This window comes from Gigantopelta aegis, chromosome 4 (genome assembly GCF_016097555.1).
Source record: "Gigantopelta aegis isolate Gae_Host chromosome 4, Gae_host_genome, whole genome shotgun sequence".
NCBI lineage: Eukaryota > Metazoa > Mollusca > Gastropoda > Neomphalida > Peltospiridae > Gigantopelta > Gigantopelta aegis.
The window spans coordinates 96,484,320-96,506,573 of NC_054702.1; the positions used below are offsets into that span (position 1 = coordinate 96,484,320).

The 22,254-nt window shown below is 36.1% G+C and overlaps 1 protein-coding gene across 1 annotated transcript in view; it reads left to right on the top strand.

The window, feature by feature from the left end:
- The first annotated feature begins 57 nt into the window (after window positions 1-57).
- Window positions 58-22,254, top strand: part of LOC121371493 (protein O-mannosyl-transferase 2-like) — a 39,067-nt gene continuing 16,870 nt past the window's right edge. The window contains exons 1-9 of the mRNA XM_041497423.1: window positions 58-482; window positions 2,236-2,320; window positions 3,831-3,935; window positions 11,295-11,403; window positions 12,135-12,243; window positions 12,658-12,723; window positions 14,516-14,609; window positions 15,568-15,674; window positions 21,772-21,854. Of these exons, the coding sequence (XP_041353357.1) occupies window positions 160-482; window positions 2,236-2,320; window positions 3,831-3,935; window positions 11,295-11,403; window positions 12,135-12,243; window positions 12,658-12,723; window positions 14,516-14,609; window positions 15,568-15,674; window positions 21,772-21,854 (1,081 nt within the window). The 5' untranslated portion in view covers window positions 58-159. The remainder of the gene's footprint in view (window positions 483-2,235; window positions 2,321-3,830; window positions 3,936-11,294; window positions 11,404-12,134; window positions 12,244-12,657; window positions 12,724-14,515; window positions 14,610-15,567; window positions 15,675-21,771; window positions 21,855-22,254) is intronic.

The window sequence follows — 22,254 nt, forward strand, 5'->3', positions numbered from 1 at the left end:
CAGGTGTGCAATAAAGGTAGATAACTCCACAGTTGCAGAACGTGTTTGTTTGTCTTGCTGGTCTTGTCACATCAAACGATAAATGATTAATAATTGTATTTTTACAAACTGTTAGGATGAGCTAGTAAGGACCAGCTAGTACGTTTTGTGCTCGACATCATGGCGGAGAAGCCACGAATAAATAATTCTCTGAGAAAACGCAAACCAGCAAAAACGGAATGCGTACAGAAATGTTCAAACAGTTTAAAATCTGGTGCAGCTGCAGGGAAACAAGAACATTCGTCAGGTGAAGAGGTCTCCACTGATTGTATACCAAAAGATATTGGAAAGGAAGGAGGTGCCAAAAATGTATCACACGTTGATGCCATGGAGCCAGTTTTGGCTGTTAAAGAAAACCGAGTTCACCATTTCTGCATATTTTTATTTGCATTTGGATCCTTGGCATTACGATTGTATAACATTGATATACCTGCTCATATATGGTGAGTATGGTTTGTAAGTGTAGTCTCATTTCAGGGGCTGGGGGTAATTACTGCTTCAGTGTATCTATTTTTATGGGAAGGGAGGGGGCGAATTTGTGCTTCAATTTTTGAGGGGAGGAGAGTGTTGGGGTGGGCAGGCTGTAGTCCGAACAAATGTAGAAAGTGTTTGTTTTTTTCTATTGCATGAAATTATTTCACCAACTGCTTTCAAAATTCTCAACTGGCGAATTTTGTGAGTGCCAGACCAAGCCCTGCTGGTGATACAGTACTTAGTTCATTAAGATAAATCTCAACACTCCACTTGACTGGTACATGTATGCAGGACTCAAACTTAAGAATGTGTTTTAATTGTCGTGGGTGTTCAATATGGTAATATCTTAAATGACTTCAGATAATTTTAATTTAGGTGATCAATTATTGAATTAATCATTCCTTTAAATTTTTTCCTCATGAGGTCTGCCCTCCCTAAAATAATTCAGCCACCCCTGCATTATTAGTACTAAGTACATATATATACACATATGTATATGTATAAATAGTATTTACTGTTTTTGTTATATATTAAATACAGGGTAAGGATCACTTGAGGTCTTTTCAAACACTTGGATATCTCACATAATTTCCCTTAAAATTCAGGTTCAGATCAATTTCGTCTGGCTTTAAAAAAGTAACTAAGATTAACTAACTGCTTTTGAGAACCTGACTGGTCTTAAACTGAAAATGGTAGCTAATATTAATATTTCCTGAATATTATCTAATGATCATAAAAATGTTTTTGCAATTGAAAATTACCACTGAATGGACCTGTACTTTCATTTGAAGGGGAATCATGATATTAAATGAAAAACATTTATCATCTTGTTAAAGTGTTTGGTCATTGGTCATTTCTCTCTGATATATGAGATTCTCATTGATATTTATTGTTATACATTTTTCATTGATTGTTATATAGAGATGTGAAGTATTTTTTTATTTTAATATATATATATATATATATATATATATATATATAACCTACACTACAGTAAGACCATGTTCAAGTAATTTTACATCTAAATTTGTTTTAAATCAATCAGTCATGAATTTCTCACTCCTGTTTTGCACCTCTTGAGTTTAATTTTTTAATACATGTAGTTATACAAATTAACTTGAAATAGTTTTATGTGAACTTTATCAATTTACTTTTTAAAATAGGGTGGTTTAGGGCAGCTGTACAGGGTTTTTTTCTTGTAGATTTAATAGTTATTAAAACAAGACTTAATTTATCAATTGCAATGGCAAAGCCTATAAATTAGTTCAACTTTATCATGGTATTTTACCAGAATGACAAGTACAGATTATGGTTTGATTAAATGTTTGTTTGTTTTGTTTAATGACACCACTAGAGCACATTTGGTAATGTTGACATAGAGACTTAGACAGGAAACCCGCTACATTTTCCCATTAGTGGTAAGGGATATTTTATGTGTATCATCTTACAGACAGAATAGCAAATACCATAGATAGAGCGAGGAATAGCCCAATTGGCCATCTGACAAGGATCAATCCTAGACTGACCACACATCAAACCAGTACTTTACCACTGGGCTATGTCCTGCCCTTGATCAAGTCTTGATAATAATAATAATTATCTGTAACTAGTAAAATCTTTTTTTATTATAAGACATTATTTTTACAGTACACATGTATGTTTCCTGTATTATTTGTATTATTTATTATCATTGTTAATATTATGATTTTTTATTTTTTACAGCTGGGATGAGACCCATTTTGGGAAAATGGGAAGCTGGTACATTAATCGAACATTCTTTTTTGATGTGCATCCACCTCTGGGAAAGGTAATATTGATTGTGGTACTTGTATAGAAATGTACCAGAACTTGTTTGTGTTTATTGATTACCAGTATTTTGACATGTTGAGAGATAGAAAGTTATCAAGATTCATGAATAAATAATTATTGCTTATTGATTAGTTTGGAAGTTTCTTTTCCTGCTGTAATGTTTACATATTGATTATTATCAAGGAAATCCCATTAATACAGACTGGACAACCTCAAGTGTTATGGTTATCATTTTCTCAACTAGGCCTGCTTTATAATACTAATTAATATGTTGAACCAACACTTCTATTCATCAAATATATATATAAATTCCAGGGTTAGCTCTGGGTGACAGTGTGCAGAACATTTTGCCAAATTATCTATTAAATTTTAAAAATTGCAGAAACCTACCATTATTTTCCAACCAAAAATATATCAATCATAATTCAAAAACTAATATTGCCAAGAGGGTAGACATGGATTTCACTCCATCATGGTTCAGTTATTTGGTTTCCAAAAATTAATGTAATTTTCATTTATTATCCACTTTTAGAGCAATAAGGTCCTTACATCCGTGACGGTATGCCTTTAAATAACCAAAAATATATTTTTAAATCTTAATTGTGTTACATTTTGTTTGGTTACATGTAATTGAAATTAAGTCTTGTGTGGTTACAGTTATTTTTGTCACTTTTGCCATATTATTCATAATTTGTATAGTTCAGCTAAAACACTACTTTATTTTGGGGGTAAAATATCATCATGTTGTCACTTTTTCTTTTTTTATGACACAAAATTCTTTTAAACACAGACAGGTGATATTTACCTGGCTCAGATACAGGAATTGTTTTGTACAGTTTACATTTTTGAAAGAAAATGTACGTGTTCCATCATGTATTGCAGTATTCACCAGAAAAGGCAAGTTTTCAGGCTCCCTCCTTACTTGCCTGGGCCCCGTTCCACGAAGCGATCTTAGCACTAACATCACCTTAGTGCATAATGTAGCTATGCACGTAAGGTGATCTTAGGGCCTAGATCGCTTTGTGGAACAGGGCCCAGGAAAGTTTTAGGTAAGCGGTAAATTGATCAACTTGAAATAAAAATGTCAGGAGAGTGATCTTCTGCTTGCTTTGATGATTTTGCTCATGATGAAAACTACTATGCAGTTAAAGTTTGGTTTGTTTAACAACACTACTAGAGCACATTGATTTTTTTTAAGCATCGGCTGTTAGATGTCAAACATTTGGTAATTTTGACATATAGTCTTAGAGAGAAAACCCGCAACATTTTACCATTAGTATTGAGGGATCTTTTATATGCATGATCCCACAGACAGGACAGCACATACCATAAGCCTTTGATATACCAGTCGTGGTGCACTGGCTAGAGCGAGAAATAGTCCTGTGACGGGGATCAATGACAATCTCAAACCAACCACGTATCAAGCGAGCACTTTACCACTGAGCTATGTCCCGCCCCAACCATGTAGTAAAGAACAGCATCTTAGATGACTTTGCTAATATTTTCAGATGTTGATTGGACTTGCTGGTGTACTCACTGGGTATGATGGAAGTTTTCCATTTGCTAAACCAGGTGATGAATACGGTGAAACGCCGTATGTCGGCATGAGGATTGTAAGTCAATAGATTATTTTTACTTAAAATATTATTTTAAATAGTGTATTACAACAGGTGAAAATGTTTATGGTTATAGAATTCACAGTAAAGATTTCCCAAGTCTTAAAAATCGAACAATTTGAAATTTACAAAACATTAATTAGTTTTTATTAAAATGCTATATGACAGTATACATCTTATCAAACAGCCTTTAAAATTTATCTATTGTAATACTAAGGTCATAATAATATAAATGATAAATGTTTCATCCACTTTTTTTTCTTTTTTTCTTTTTAAAGAAGTTTATTGACCCCAGACATAAGTATGGTAGTCTCAGGGTTGGAGGACCTGATTTCACTACTTTACATCCATGTTTATCCATATATATATATATATATATATATATATATATATATATATATATATATAATATCAGAGATAGGGTAATCGTAATCGATTACATGTAATCACAATCGTAATCGATTACATGTTTTCATGTAATCGCAATTGTAATCGATTACATTGTTTGAGAATGTCATGTAATCACAATTGTAATCGATTACATTGCTAATGTAATCGTAATCAGCGATTACTTTCATGATTACTCATAATTATTTACTAAACTTAGATGTGTTTAGTATCAACTCCAGTAACAGTGCCTATAGTTAGAAGCAGTACTGGTCAGTCCGTAGAACTGATCTCCCATTGTCTACTGCTCTCATAGTATAACTATTATTTGCCTTGAGAAACAGGGGATCATAACGTCTGGATTATCAAATGAATGTTACCCAGGGGATGAAAACACACATTCACATAATGGTATCTATCGTGTTTACGTTTACTATAAAACCACTTGAATGAATACAGTGTTCTAGCTAGCAGTATATAAAACGGCGCTGCACCATGCCCCAGTTTTGTGTCCTAATTCATTGCCATAAAAAAATGAATAATATATATATATATATATATTTGTTTTTTTAATAAAACACTTGCGTTCCTCTGAATGCATATACAGCGTTATCATGAGTATGAATTCAACTAAGAAACGCTTGACAATATCTCATTTTGTCACAGGTGTGAAAGTCCACCAATGATACTGTGGCAAACTTTCTTTTCTTTTGTTAGTGGTTATGACTGCAGACGGGTAGCCAGCCAGTCGTATCAAGCTTGATTCCATGGGCAGTCATCCTCACCCTGTCGCAGACACAACCACAGATAATGTAACTAATTAAGCAAGCACCCAGTCTATCACGATAAACATTGTTTTATTTTCCTTTAAAATAGCTTAAAATAATAAGACGTCTGATAAAAATTCCCAAAAGCTGATTTTAATAGATGTTCTACGAAATGCTGCACTTGTAATGATACCAAAATAAACACACCCAGACCAAGATACTTGTAATTTTCACCGATACAGTTGGATCCTTATAATATAGCACAAAGCAAGCATGACTGCAAATCAATTCCTTAATAATAGTCATTTTTAGAATGTCAACAATTAAATGCAATGAGCAACTTGTGCACATGTATATGTATGCAGATATCAGTTTAATTATTTATTTACTTGTTTGTTCTTTTCTTTTGTTCTTTATTTCTTCATTTATAGATTGTTTAAAAATAATAATTTATTTTAATTTGTGGATGGTATTAAATGGTATACATTTTACAAGCAATAAAAAAAAACCAAGTAATAGTGATCAGACAGTTTGCAATTACTAATTATGGCTTATTTCAATAATATAACAAAATATATATGTTATGCATTGATACATTAATTATACCTATGGTTATGGGTACCTTTTCGTCAATAATTCAAATTTAAGAATAATAAATCTGGTTTTGGAAACTGATTCCCTCCCTGCAGTATACATACGTTTATAAATGTATGAAATAATTTAATAAATAATCCAAAATTATCTATTATGTCTTTCAATGAAAATGAAATCGGTATGGTTGTAAAATAAAGTGCATAACTTCATGGTGGTAACATCATTTCATTATTTGTGTAGATTTGTGTAAATGTAATCATGATTGTAATCATTATTGCTAGACAATGTATTCGCAATCGTATTCAGTTACTTCTAATTATTTTGTGATTGTAATCGTGACATTCTAAAGTAATTGTAATCGAGTAATCATGTAATTGCCCCATCTCTGATATATATATATATATATATATATATATATATATATATATATATAATATTAATAAGCATGAATACATGAAACATGGAGTTCACTAATATGTGGGCTTAATGATGACGATAGAGATAGAGGGAAAATTTAATGGGAATGGTAACAGGAGAAAAGAGAAGGTAAGGAAAGAAAGAGTGAATTAAATGCTTTAATTTCGAAAGAGAAAACATATTTGTATTGAAATACCTCTAGAACATTGTATTGCCATGTCTTGTTTCTAGGTATCTAGGCCAAGGTGCCCAATATTCCTCATATTCTTGAAATTGACAATTTTTGAGAAGTATATATTTTTCAATTTCTATTTTATCTTTTAAAATATTTTAAAAAGCATATATATATATATTAGGTCCATGTTTCTGCATTTTATATATATATATATATATATATATATATATATATATATATATATATATATATATAGTATTTAACATTGATAATGAGCCAATTAATAAATACCATCTTGCTTTTTTTCTTGTTTATTTTTGATACAGTTTGACAATGTGCAATGCATAAAGGTTTTAACTGCTTTGATTAAAGATGCATGTTCTAAAAAGTTCAATTGTATGTGAAATTTAAATCTAAATGTGTCATAGGTTAAAAATCTACCCTGTTCATCCATTAAATCTTGAATAAATATAACTCCATTTTTAATATAGTTTTCATAATATATAGGTTTGTGGTCAATAGTTATTTTACTATTATACCAAATATTAATTCTAATTATTTTACTTTTACATTCGGGAATTAGTTTTTGTTGAATTAACCACCAGCTATGTAAAACATTTTCCCAGAAAGAGTTAATTTTTTTTTTTTTTTGTGTTTTGATAAAATAATTTCCACACATAATAGGTTTTTGCACAGATAATTTTGTAGTAACTTCAAAAAATGTTTTCCATTTTGCGTTAGTTGAAAATAATCTGCTAATCCAGGTGGATTTTAAAGCTATCATAAAATCCAAAATATTTAGCGTTTTACGGCCACCATTTAAGTAACTTTGAGTTAAACTTTGCGTTTTATTCTCTCTGGTTTATTTTGCCAGATAAAGTTAAAAAAACATTTTATCTATTTGTTTTATCATTTTGTCTGGTGGGTTAGGCAGTGAAATTAGTAAGTGTGTTAATTTGGGAATAATTAAGGATTTTAAAACAACTATTCTACCGAACACAGTCAGTTTTCTTGTAGTCCAAATTTTTATTAAATTTTTTGTTTCGTTAATTTTTATTTCAAAATTAATTGTAGTAATTTGTTTCAGGTCAACTGAAAATTTTATTCCTAACAATTCAAAATGTTCTGCACCCCATTCTAATTTCCATCTTACTTGATGATAAACCTCTTTTGAGAACTTTTTACTGCCTATCCAAATGACTTTCGATTTCAAATAGTTTATCTTCAAACCAGAAGCATTAGCATATACATCTAGGATTTTTAAGGTATTCTCAAAGGATTTGGGGGATCCATCTAGAATAAAGGTTGTGTCGTTTGCATATTGAGATAAGAGGAATTCCTCTCCACTAGTTTTTAAACCATTTATATTTTTAGAATTTTTGATTAATAGTGTTTCTGCACATATAATAAAAATATATGGTGAGAGAGGGTCACCTTGTCTACATCCACGTTCTAAGTTGAAGCTTTTTGATAAAAATCAATTTTGAAGTATTCTTGAAGTTGAATTGTTATAGAGGGTTTTTATCCAGTTTTTAATAGATATTTTAAAATTAAACAATTCCAAAGTTTTTTTGATAAATTTCCAAGAAAGATAGTCAAATGCCTTTTCGAAATCTGTTAATAATAACAAACCAGGTATATTTTGTTCTTCTGTCTACTGCAATATATCATATATTAATCTTATATTTTCCCCAATATATCTACCTTTTATGAAACCAATTTGATTACTTGCAATAAGTTTGTCTAATACATTTTTTATTCGATTTGTAATGCATCCAGATGCAATTTTGTATGTACAATTCAACAGAGTAATTGGTCTCCAATTCTTAAGAAATTGTTTTGGTTTATTTGGCTTTGGGATACAAGTGATCACGCCAAATTTTTTAGTATTTGACATTTCGCTTATACTGTAATTGTTATTAATTGACCGTATAATAAAATAATCAATATCGTTCCAGAAAAATTTGAAAAACTCTGCTGTAAACCTATCAGAACCTGGGCTTTTGTCGTTTTTCATATTTTTAAGAAAAGCTGATGCTTCAGAATAACTAATTTCACCTTCTAGTTCTTCTGTTTCATCATTACTGAGTTTGTTAAAATTGATGTGTGTTATAGTTTCCATAAAGTCATCGTCAATTTGATTATTTCTTTCGGAGTAGAGAGTTTGGTAAAATTGTTTTGTTTCTTCTAAGATATCTTTTTGATTAGTTATTATTTGTCCATTACCTAACTCTATTCTAGAAATTAGCCTACTAGTATAGTTCCGTGATTCCATGTTACAAAAGTATTTAGTAGGTTTTTCTCCTTCTTCGATCCATTTCGCTCTTGATCTGACAAATTTGCCTTTTAATGTATTTTTTTTCTTAATTCTATTAATTGGTTTTGTTTTTGTTCTAATATTTCTGAGTTAATCTGGTTTTCATCTTCTTCTAATTGTTTAATTTCTTCAATTAATTTAGTCTAGTATATTTTCTGTTTTCTTTTTAAAAAATGAATATAACATTGTTTTCCTGTGTATTTCCATTAAAGCGGCAGTATCCGGAATATTTTTATTATTTAAGCATATAGAACAGAAAATCCAATTACGTTTGGTACATATATGATGCCGCACTCCGCATTGGTTTCACTACGCTGGCTTATCCAGGTCAAAAACAAAGCCAGTATTTCGAAAGTGGGACATTTTTGACGGGATCCTACCGATCTCGGTTTTCATTGACTTATCACAAGTGTGGAATTCCCCAACAAGAGATCACGTGAGATTTCGCAATTTTTGAACAAATTTAACTGTCTTGATTGAGGGGTCATCTCATATCTCCAAAACATATTTATATTCATAGAGGTATGGTACAACGCCTTTCCAGGGGTCGGTGGGTGGGGGATTTGCCTTGAAATTTTGACAGTGGGCAGCTGTTGGGATACACGTTACATGTAAGGGGGTGTTACTAATTACGTAACGCTCTAGGGGTAGAGGAAGAGGGTACTGTGTTCGATTTACGTAACATTTTTCAAGACTATATGTTATTTTTTATTCCTTACTTAGACCTAAAAAGGTGTTCTTTTTGGAAATGCGTGGTCAGCCTAGGATCTATCCCCATCGGCAGGTATATAAAAGACCATGGCATGTGATATCCTGTCTGTGGGATGGTACATATAAACGATCCCTTGCTAAAAAAAAAAATGTATCAGGTTTCCAAGGCGCGTGTGCAGGGATTTCAGCGGGGTTGGGGTTATAGACTGTGTTGAGCAAAGTTTATATGGGGCCTTACTCCCCCAGAAAATACATTTAATTATTTTTTAAGCTTGGGCAAGTAAGGGTTTCGACCTCCAATACCCTCCCCCTGCACATACATCCGATTCCTCTCTAAGATTATATGTCAAAATTACCAAATGTTAGACATCCAACAGCAGATGGAATGAAGGATAGGATATGTTTTATTTTACGACGCACTCAACAGATTTTAGTTAGGTTGTATGGCGTCGGATGATTATTAAATCAATATGCTCTAACTTTGATGTCGTTAAACAACCCCCCCCCTCCCCCCCACTAACTTTACCCTTTCCAAACGAAAGAATATTTATTTGAATTTGTCGATTTTAACATGTAAAATTAAGAAGTGAAAACGTTCGTTGTCTACTTTAGTATATTTTATTTTTAAAATATATACATGATTAATGTGTTACTAGTATACAAACTAAACTTTGAAAGTTCTACTAACACTTTATAAAATATTAATTCTGAAATTGGAAGGTACGATTGTCAATAATACTTTGTCAAGATCAAACCGGTTTTAACGAAAGACTCTAGTACCATATCCTCAACCGAACGTTCTTCGTACAGCACAAGATTTCTCTTTTAATTTTTTGAGATGAACCCTACAATTTGAAATTGGCAAACGCACGTGTTAACAGGCTGTCATTTGTGCTTTGCTGAGCTATGTCGGCACAGGTGACAAATCAAGCGTATACTTTTGATGATTTCCGTTCATAGCGAACACACACAAGTTTTTTAAAAGTGCATTTGAGCTTGTATTTTATATTTGTACATGATATTATAATATGGTAACCAGAGACTGTCACTTTTAACAGAATTTCTAGGAAGAGCTGATCGTTAGTGGTCAATTGAATATTTTTGTTAGGAATATTGCTAATGTTCTCTAAATAATAAACAGGTACGGCATACTGACTTTTGATATCTCTAACTGTCTTTTTAATGATATTAATATAGTTTTTAGCTCTTAGTAACGAGTTATTAAATTTCCATAGCCCTCTACCTCTTTGGGAATGACAGAACTTTAATTGAAGTACCACACCTGAATGATCAGATTGATAACTACTTTCAAACATTACCTTATTTACGTTAGCCATTAGATTTTTAGATAAAAGATAAAAATCCAACCTCGCTTGTTTAAGTGAATATATATTTCCTCAAGTTAGGGTGTAGTACTCTGAATGGATCTTTAAAACCAAATTTCTCAAAATGTTCTAATATACATTCTCTGGCTCTTGGGTTATTTATATGTATATAGTTTCTAGTGTCCAAATCATGCTTTAATGCTATATTAAAGTCTCCACAAATAATGTTGTTTTCATTTTGAAAATCTTTTTTTTTTAAATTGGGGCATGGAATGAAATTTTTTATATATATATATATTTTTTTTTTTATTTTTTTTTAGGACATTGGACAAGCCAACAAATTAGGGGAGGGGAAAGTACCGCAGGCAGGTCCTTTTCATTGGGTCGGGCAAAGATGAAATTCTAGTATTTATTTTATCATGGCCTTTAACAGATATTTACCAAGAACTATGAAATGTCTCAAAATGTTCTGTATAATTTACCAGACAAGCTGGTAAATTCACACACGTATGTTACACATATGGTATAACCCCATTTTATTTACCATAATAGCCTTCGTTTCCCAATATAGCCTCCATTACTATCACTCATTTGAACAAACATAAATAACATATGTACATACATGTATTTGTAACTGCTAAATTCACATATTATTTGTTTCAGTTTTGTGCTCTGTGTGGTTCAATGCTTGCTCCATTGGCTTTTAAAATTGTCTGGCAGTTAACGGGATCCATAGTGGCATCTATTATGTCCTCAACTCTAATCCTGTTTGGTGAGTTATAAGACTGGGCCCAGTTTTACAAAACGTTGTTTTGTACGTAAATGTAAATATATGACAAAACCACAATACTTAATACTGTAACTTATAGTACAACAAATATAATTAGAAGTACATATATCTTCTTTTTTTTTGTCCTTAAAATATTCCATCTTCCATAATGATGTAATTTTCTGTGTGAAATAGATGTCAAACACGTGTAAGCATGTTTCTAGTATAACTTACACTTAAGTGTTTTGTGAAATTGGCTCCTGAATTTAGTACAACATTCCTGAACCTTAGATTGATTAAAAGTATGAAAATAAATTCTGTCATTATCAGAGGTGAGGATCTACATTGTAGATATATTTGTACATCTCGGTAAGAAACAGTGTTGCACTAAAACTGCATCACATTGACTGTTTTCTGTTCAAAGGGAGGGATCTAGCTCAGTTGGTAGAGCACTTGTTTGAGGTGCTTTGATCGCAGGATCAAACCCTCCCAAGTACACCCATTTTCTGATTGGTTTTTACCCCATCCCAACCATGTTACTTGGAGATCATAATTAGTTATAACTTATGCTTGTTATAACTTGCATTTTCATGCGAATTAAGCTTTTGAAAGTGTTGTAAATGAATTAATTTAATTTACTGATTAGTGATTTGACTTCTTATAGATCTGTTAAGCTGGCTATACCTTTTGCATACATCATGTCTGATGTTGTTATTTTTCTGATTACCTTTCAGATGTAGGATGTATTACATTGTCCAGACATATCCTCTTGGATCCTATTCTTCTCTTCTTCATTATGTTGTCAACATATTCGGTTCTCATGTTTCTTTCAATGCGGAAAAGGTAATAAATAATTAAGAAAATATGTAAAAAATATACAATGTATGACAGTTTGATACTGGGTTAAGTAAAAACAAATACAGATGTATCTGTACTTGTTAATCAGAGATATTTGAGAAAAAAGAAGTAGAAAAAAAAGAAAGTGTATTGTTACTTTTATTTTTATTTTTTTTAAATTAATTTTTAATTTAAAAAATGTTATTTAAAGGTCATTGATTGTAATGTATGTTATAATATACTTATATTTAATATAGCTTTTATTTTTTAATTTGGAGATTTTGATTTTGATTTATAAAAATCATAAACAAATAAATAAATAATTTTAATATGAATCTACTTGTGCATTAAAGAAGAACTAATAAATAATTATACATATTTTTTTTGATATTCTTGTATTCATGATAATTTTTATTGTAGGCCTTTCTCAGTGAAATGGTGGGGCTGGATGGTGTTTACAGGAATCTCCTTGGGTTGTGCTGTCGGGTAAGGTTTATGTCCTTACAAAGCATTTCACAGGACATATTGTGTTTATTATTTTATTTATATCCCTTGTTCAAGGTTCATTAAAGAACAAAATGTTACCAAAGAAAATGTCAGTTTGGGATTTTATTAGCCATGTTACTTTAGACTTTAGCTAAAATCTGAGTTATATCAACATAACTGTGTATTGACAGGGCTTCAAAATTATGGTAGCCCCACTCCCATGGCTAGTGATATTCAATATTGGGCTAGTAAATAACTACCGTTGTCATGCCCGATGTCTAGTGAATGATTTTGGGTCAAACACTGCATTTAAGTCTATTTTGTATATGTGAATATCCTGCCCCTTCCTTCCACCAAATCTAAGGTGTTTTAAGCCCTGTCTCCTTATTTAGATGACATATCCAATTATTCCTATTAGTCAAATGGTATTTACTTAAAGTAGGGCTAGTGAATATTTAATCATGGCTAGTAAATTTCTTAAATCACTAATCCCATGGCTAGTGGATTTTTATAACAATTCTAGAAACCCGGATTGAGTTAGGTTTTTTTTCACTACCATTGAAAAAGTCATGAATTAAATATGCAAATGAATGTGGTCATTTCTAGAGGTACAATATACTGGTAGCTCGGTGGTAGAACGCTGGCTGGAATTGTGATGAATTGTAGGATTGATCACCCTCAGTGCACTCGTATTGTTCCCCCCCCCCCCCCACCCCACCCATTCTTACAGCTGGTATATCAAGGGTGTGGTTTAAGAAAGAAAGAAAGAAATGTTTTATTTAACGACGCACTCAACACATTATTTTACGGTTATATGGCGTCAGACATATGGTTAAGGACCACACAGATTTTAAGAGGAAACCCACTATCGCCACTACATGGGCTACTCTTCCTATTAGCAGCAAGGGATCTTTTATTTGCGCTTCTCACAGGCAGGATAGCACAAACCATGGCCTTTGTTGAACCAGTTATGGATCACTGGTCGGTGCAAGTGGTTTACACCTACCCATTGAGCCTTGCGGAGCACTCATTCAGGGTTTGGAGTCGGTATCTGGATTAAAAATCCCATGCCTCAACTGGGATCCGAACCCAGTACCTACCAGCCTGTAGACCGATGGCCTACCACGATGCCACCGAGGCCGGTAGGATGTGGTTTATGCCATTCCATCAATGGGGAATTGTTAGTTAAAATTAAAGTTTGTTTTGTTTAATGACACCATCGGCTATGGGATGTCAAACATATGGTCATTTTGACAGTGATAAAGAGGAAACCTGTTACATTTTTCCATTGGTAGCAAAGGATCTTTTATATGCACCATACCACAGATAGGATAGCACATACATTTGATATACCAGTCGTGGTGCACTGGCTGCAAAAAAAAATAGCCCAATGTGCCCACTGACGGGGATCGATCCCAGACTGACCGCGCATCATGCGTGCGCTTTACCACTGGGTTACCTCCCGTCTCAAATTGTTAGTATTCATCAGAATTGTTCTCTGTGGTGGCAGCAGGTTTTCTCTCTCTATCTAGATCAAGTATCACAATAAGTAATGTTAGATATCAAGTAACCGCAGGTTAGAAAATGTGCTGAGGTATCTTTTATGTAAACAATCCTTTTCTTTAGTTTTTTCAACCATATTCATTTAGGTGTACATTAAATAACACAGTTGCTACATATATAATTATATGTATTTTGGTTTTAGTTGGCCTTTTTTGTAAAACATCTTTCATTTAATTATTGTCTAGCTTATTTGAATACATGTTTTTATCTGTGCTCATTTTGTTTTCAGAGTCAAGTTTGTTGGTCTGTTTGTGGTGTTTCTTGTTGGTTTTACTACAGTGTTTGATCTTTGGAATCTTCTGGGAGACAGAGGTCTCACAATGGTTAGTTAAGTTAATGAATCATTTCGCCAAATTATTTTTTTAACTTCTATAATTGCAGAAAATCTGTTATTTTCCAACAAAATATCAAATATTACACAAATTATTTTGCCAAATTAAAATAAAAATTCAACAGTTTTCAAAATTTGAAATTGTTGAATTTGGCGAGTGTCAACACACTTTCTGGAATAGTGTCTGTCTCCATTTTCTAAACCTTTTTTCTATTATTATTAGTGTGAATGCTAATATTTTTTATTATATAAGATGGATACATATACAAAACTGAGTGTCTCAATAAATCAGTTTTTGTTGATCAGTTTATCGTGTACATTTAAAGCCAATGTGGTTGTAGATCCACTGAGAACTCCCCAGACAGTTTGTGACTTTAAGACTTGCATGTCCAGGCTTTGAGGTCTGTTGAACATTAACAACCAGTGTAATTTGTTTACTGTGAGAATATATTTAAAACTGTGTTCTTTAATACATGATGCCTGTAAGTAATATAAATGATAGTCTAATTAAGGATTGTCTGTTATTTCTTTTACATTCATCAGGGTATAAACACAAAAGATCGGCTGTTCCCACATAGGTTTGCGGAAGATTTTGTTTTTGTTCATACCCAGGTGAACATAAAAGAAATATCAGAGAATACTTATAATTAAATTTGAATGATACCGAATACTTGCTAATAATAACACTAAAGTTCATATTTTATTTTGATTTATTTTTTATTCTTAAACAATAACACTCAGTAAAAACAAAGTACCAATATAAAGTGGCGTCATCAGATATGACATTCCCTGACAATATTATTTTTATGTTCATTGAGAAATGAACAAACTCGCGTTGCTACGGTTGGACCAATGGGATGACGTTAAATTGTAATGAATGTAATGGAAATCTAATTATTGTTTATTGATAGTTATACAAATATTTTTCTTCTTTTTTTCTTTTATTGCAGTTTGATATTATGAAACATTTTATGGCTAGAGCTGTTTGCTTGATACTAGTGCCCATTGTGTGCTACATGCTTTTCTTTGCTGTTCACTTCAGAGTTCTCAAGAACAGGTATGCGTTTGGTTATCAAACGCTGCTTTCACTTGTCTTAAAAGTTATTTTATCCATACTGCATATAATAATTGTATCATATAAATGGTTAAGAACAATTATAAATTCAAATGATGACAAAAACATGATCATGTTACTTGTAGCTCAGGTTTAAGTATAAAAGCTTTCTTACATGTGGTGTTTTTTTAAAAAATGCAAATGGATTATCTCCCTTTATATATGTGAATAATAATTTTCTTGCAGTAACTTAGATTTTGTCTTCTTACTAAGATACAGTCAGTCCCATTTAAAAACATCCAGGAGATGTATAAACTACATCCTTAGATTTAGTCAGGAGAACAGTGATTTTAAGAATGGAAATATTGATACTGTATCTTTCAATGTTTGTAATTTTTCAAAAAAGTATGTTTTTGCACCATAGCCTGGATCACAAGGTACGGAACCGAAAAAGTGTTTCCTATGAAATTTGAAATCCTTTGGCCTGCAAATGATACATTCTCTTTTCAATATTACCTGTCCTCAAACAAGTGCATTCCCCCCCCCCCCTTCCAATGCTAGTGGACTGGTCCGAGCATCCCAACAGATAATGGGATGGCCTAAATCTTCTACCGCATGCTCCCTTGTAGTTCCGGTCATGTGACTATAGCTTCCTTCTTTTTCTCTTCGCTATACTGGTCGGATGTGTTTTCTTTTGGCTCTGTTCTTGGAGTCAAACTTGGTTTTTTTTTTTTTTGTGATAACATTTGTGTATTTGACGGATTCGTTTCTGTCATTGTTATGTTTCTCGTTGTACTATTTTGGCATAAACGCTTGTTTTCAAGTGTGTTTTTTTCTACCAAAATTGTTGTTAACGGTGAACGTTGTGTGGTCGCCATTTGCAAAGATGGCAGCCCTGTTACCGGCTTTGTGTTTTTTATGGTCGGATACTAGTAATTTCCGAGTTCAACACTCTTGTAACCGTTGTCTTTGTTGTTATGTTTCTCGTTGTATTATTTTGGCGTAAACACTTGTTTTCAGTGTGCTTCTACCAAAATTCCAAGGACCAGCAGCTCCATCGGTTCCTCCACGATGATTATCCACAGTATCCAGACAGGACCGTCCACGGTCCGGCTCTCCAATATCCACACTGGATCGCCCACTGGTTCTCCGGTATCCAGATGGGACCATCCACGGTCTGGGTCTCTATCAGGCCATGACCAGAGCAACCGGGTTGCCTGTTCACGGGTGTTACTTGACTTTTCTGATGTATCGGTTCCTGCAGTGCTGGAAGATTTGGATGTGGCGGACCACCTGTCACTGAGGGACTGTCTGGCTGTCATATATGAGATGCTACCGTCGCTGGCCCATCCACCGGTTACAGTCAAGAAGGGTCCGGTTCCGATGATCGCCATGGAGGTTCCACTGGTAGATGTCGTCATTCGATCGTTGGCTGCCACAGGCCCCCGTCAGTTTACACGGCTACCAGTAACCGGCCGGTGCAGATTGCTGCTTCCAGCAAGCAGATGGAGCTGTAACAAACTGGAAGATTGCATCATCGGCTCACCGTTCGGTACCGTCGTCCCGTGATTGATCGAAGTAGTACAACATCCATGGTTCCACCGGCTCCTGCCGGTCTGTGTCTCCGTTTGCAGTCAGTACATCAGACCGTCCACACCGATCGACAGCTGATCCGGCGTTCAGGGTTTACCCCGGCTCCTGACAGGACCGTCCACAGTCTGTGTTTCTGATTGCAGCCAGTACATCGGATTGAATTGCCTGTGCCAGGTTACTGAGCGATTTTCCAGATGATGCATCGGCGCCTTCCGTGATAGAAGTTCTGGATGCAGGGAACCACATGGCTTTAAGGGATTGTTTCGCTGCGGTGTATGAGATGCTTTCGTCACTGCCCCATCCACTGGCACCATTCTAGAAGGTTTCCGTTTTGATGACTGATCCGATGTCGCGGTTTACATGAGTCGACTTCGTTTGTGGAGTTCCCCCATTCATCACAACAAACGTATACCGTCTTCAACCTATCCTTCAACGGTGTGATGCCGGCCTTGGTTGAAGCTGTTTCCGGCGACCAGACGTCTTCCTTGAACTTACTGATTGGCACGTCCTGTCGATGGCTTCAGTTCAGCATAGATGTTTGTACATGCTTACCTATTTGATGTTTTCCTGACGACCATAGCTCCTCATGTGCGGGATGCCAGATGATATGCCTTGTTCCAGCCGTCAACTTCGATGTTGGTCTGCCTTACATCTTCCGTGACGTCGATGTCCACTACGGTTGCACACTGTCGTCAACCGGCTTGCCAGAAGCGATCCATTCTTGACTTTCAGCACAAGCCGGACATCTTGGCAGACCTGTGGTCTACATCCAAGCTGTTTGCCGTAAAGGGGTTCGACGTTACAAGCGTTCCGAGTTGGTGATGAAGACAGTCTACTGGTCCGGTCACTTGTGTTGGGACTCCGTGCATCGGTCCATCTGTTGCTCGAGGAAGGTTCAGCGATATTCGGCAGATCGTTCACTATATCAGGTGACGATGTAAGATAGTCGCTACTTCCGCTGGTTCCGGAAGTCATCCAGTTGCCATCACGTGGTACGGGTTTTTTACTGTGACCATTTTCCTACAGTTCATTGTGGCTTATCAACTCACTGACATTCACTGTTACCGCCAGTATTCTGACCGATGCTCTCTAGATTGTCTCGCACCGGGTGCTGTGACGGCCGTGGATTTTAGCCGGTTGCTGTTTGCGTTGCTTCACTTCCACGTATATCGGGCATATAGTGTAGCGGGTCGCCATGCTGTCGGTGGGTCTTGACTGTTTCACAGGATCATTGTTTCCGATGTCCTGATTCCTGCATCACTCTACTACTGTTTCATGAAGTATCATTACAAGACTAATTTTGACGTCGGCGCAAGATTTGATGCTTAGAGGTCAACTCCAGCTTCGCCGTATCCAGTTGTTTCTGAATCCATGCATTCGGTACAATAACTCAGATTTGCTGATCCGGTTACCAGTTGCCCTGCAGTCCAGTCCTTGATGGTGGCAATGCCAGGCGAACGTCTTCGGCAGAGTTTCCAGGCGACTCATCATCTGTTTGCCGATGCGTCACCTCAATGACCAGACATTGTCCGGGCTGTGGTCTTCAGAAGAAGTGCTATACATCACCCTTCTGGAGATGTTGGCGGTCTACAATGCTATTCTCCACTGGCGTCAACAGTTGATTGGAGCGACTCTTATAGTGGCCACAGACAGTATGACCATGGCGACTTATATCAATCGACAGTGCGGCACACTCCAGCAGTCTTCTGCGGCTGACGTTTCTGCAGTTCCGTGCACGCCATATTCCAAAGGTCTCCAAAGTGCTAGCAGACTGTCTATCTCGGCCGTCATCTCCTCAATCAACCTAGTGGATGCTACATCCGGAGGCTTTTCGATGGGTGTGCGAGTGTCTCTGGACACCGAACATCGACCTGTTCACCACGAAGTTCAACCTTCATCTTCGGGTCTATGTGTCGCCAGTTCCAGATCCAGATGCCATCGACCTAGATGCTCTCGCCATCAGCTGGGATCAGATGGGTGCATACGCCTTCCCACTTCCGATTCTGCTGCCTAGGGTGCTACAGCGGTTTCAACAATACTGCTGTTGATCGCACCGATGTACATTCACTGCCTCGGCCAGAGTGGGTTCATCTGCTGCTGCATCCCACATCTTGGCTCTATCATCCACAACCACGCTTATGCCGACTACACGTGTGAACCTTATTGCCAAAGGTCTGAAGAAGAAGAGTTTTTCTTCCAAACCTACTGCGGCGTACAATGTTCGATGGTGCCTGCGGCAGCAACTTAAGCCTCAGACGGTTCCTGTACCTCGTCTGGCTGATTTTCTGGTGTACCTCCGTACGTCTCTGAAGCTCAAAGGTTTCGCCGATTGCGGGTTACGTCTCAGTCTTTGCTACTATTCGTGATCCTGCTACTGGTACGAAGTTATCTGCTATCCTGGAGATCCATAAGATGATTACTGGGTTTCAATTAGAAGATCAAGTTCATCGCTTCATCATCCGAAGTGGGTCTTGAATCTGGTTTTGAGGTCCTTGACTGTGGTACCCTATGAGTCGATGAAAGAGTCCTCCTTGAAAGCTGTTACTCGGAAGACTGTCTTCTTGTTGGGGTTCGCAATGGCTGCTCATGTTTCTGAACTACATGCCTTGGATGAGGACCTGGTTCAGTTTCACCATGAACACATGTCGGTTACCTTGGGGTTCCTTATAAACTTTGTGGCAAAGAATCAGCTTCCTGATCCTGGGTCCGGCCGATACTGAAGACATGGTTTTGTGTCCTGTTCGAGCTCTGAACCACTATATTGAAAGAACTCGCTCATTCGCCAATGCCGTTCGAGGTTGTTCCTTTCCTGTCACCAGACGCTCATAACAGTTATTACCAAGAATATTGTGGCTCTTTGGATTAGATCTCTGCCACCATGTCCTTGCACTGTACCATGCCTATCCAGCACTGGCTGTTCTGAGCGACGGACTCCATCTTTGCCACCGGCCTCGGTGGTGTAGTGGGTAGGCCATCGGTCTACAGGCTGGTAGGTACTGGGTTCGGATCCTAGTCGAGGCATGGGATTTTTAATCCAGATACCAACTCCAAACCCTGAGTGAGTGCTCTGCAAGGCTCAATGGGTAGGTGTAAACCACTTGCACTGACCAGTGATCCATAACTGGTTCAACAAAGGCCATGGTTTGTGCTATCCTGCCTGTGGGAAGCACAAATAAAAGATCCCTTGCTGCTAATCGGAAAGAGTAGCCCATGTAGTGGCGACAGCGGGTTTCCTCTCAAACTCTGTGTCTGATGCCATATAACCATAAATAAAATGTGTTGAGTGCGTCATTAAATAAAACATTTCTTTCTTTCTTTTCTTTCTTTCTATCTTTGCCAGCTCTTACCTGAGGGATGTCTCCACTGAGGATGTCGAGGGTTTCCATCATCTGGGTCCTGTGGTGGCTGCGCAGACACTGGCAAACACTAGCCGTCCTCGTCGCCGTTGAGGGTTGCTGTTGAATTCTAGGCTGCACACCGAGATGTCCTTTGAATCGACAGCTGAGGACTGCTGAGACATTTGTTCTTTTGCACCTTTCACGTACTGGTGCCGGACTTTTGTCTGGATAACATTTTCCTTTGCACAATCTGCATTTGGTTTTATGTTTCCTAACTGGACTAACAGGTTTTTGGTGTACTGGTCAGAAAACACTCAGGGGCTTGTTTAGTTCAGTGTTCTGACGGATGTACCCATACAATGTTGTTGCTCGTTATTTTTAATAACACTTCAATACGTTGGGAGGTTACCTAATACCTGCATCCCTGGTGGCTACGTCTTCCCACCGTGTCAGAACCTGCATATGATGTGGCTTCCGTCTCCAGTTCCTGTTGGTTTGTTGGTGTCGGGCTTGCCACTGCTGACGGATGCTGCCTTTTCCGGTTGTTCCTAACATCACCTGCATTGGGCTGTGACGGGCATCCCTTGGAAGAGGGGTCTTTATTGTTGGCCTAATTCTTCCACTGGTCAATTTCCATCCGGTCTTGGGGAGATTACAGGAGCATCTTCGGATTTTGGTACCCACCACCATCTGTTGAATGCTGCACTTGTTTGAGGACAGGTAATATTGAAAAGAAATGGAGAAAACTTTAAGTGTTTTCTCTTTTATAGAGTTATTACCTGTCCTCAAGGGTTTATTCCCACTCGAGCCTCCCCGCTTCCCAGCATCCGTGTGATGCACTCAGTGAAAAAGAAGGAAGCTATATTCACATGACTGGAACTACAAGGGAGCATGCGGTAGAAGATTTAGGCCATCCCATTATCTGTTAGGATGCTCGGACCAGTCCACTAGTGGGGAGGGGGGGGGATGCACTTGTTTGAGGAAGGTAATATCTCTATAAAAGTGAAAACACTTAAAGTTTTCTCCATTCTTTCCAGTATTTTGCTTAGTGTCAAAGGTTTAATTATTTACAAAATTAAATAATTGACTACCTTTCAAATATTAAATCGGTTTGTGTTACCTGAAGTTAAGACTATGTTTCATAATTTCATTTTGTTTGTTTTTTCCAGTGGTAATGGTGATGGATTTTACAGCTCTGCATTCCAATCTCAACTTGTAGGAAACAAATTATATAATGTTAGCATGCCAGAAAGTAAGTGAAAGTGTCCAAGATATTTTTAAATTCTCAATTACTATACTATTATTTCCGGTTTGATCATTCTGAATTACTACACCATTCTTCCTGGTATGTTTTTAGCTATAACTTTTCCTTTGAATATAATTAAACAGAAGAATAAGTGGTATTAAAAATATACCAAAAACTACAGTAATTTTAGCATACTAGGTCCAACTGTTATTTTCATCAAGCAGATCCAAAGGGGGGATTATGGGTCCCATCCCTTCACCCCACCCTCCCCCCCCCCCACACCTCTAAAAATATCTACGTGCCACCTTTTTTTCCTCTTTTTTCCTCTTTTATTTCCTATTGGGATGCCCATTTGAAGAGTTGGTTCATGTGCTCTTTTCCCATTAGTGTCCTAACAAAATAATTC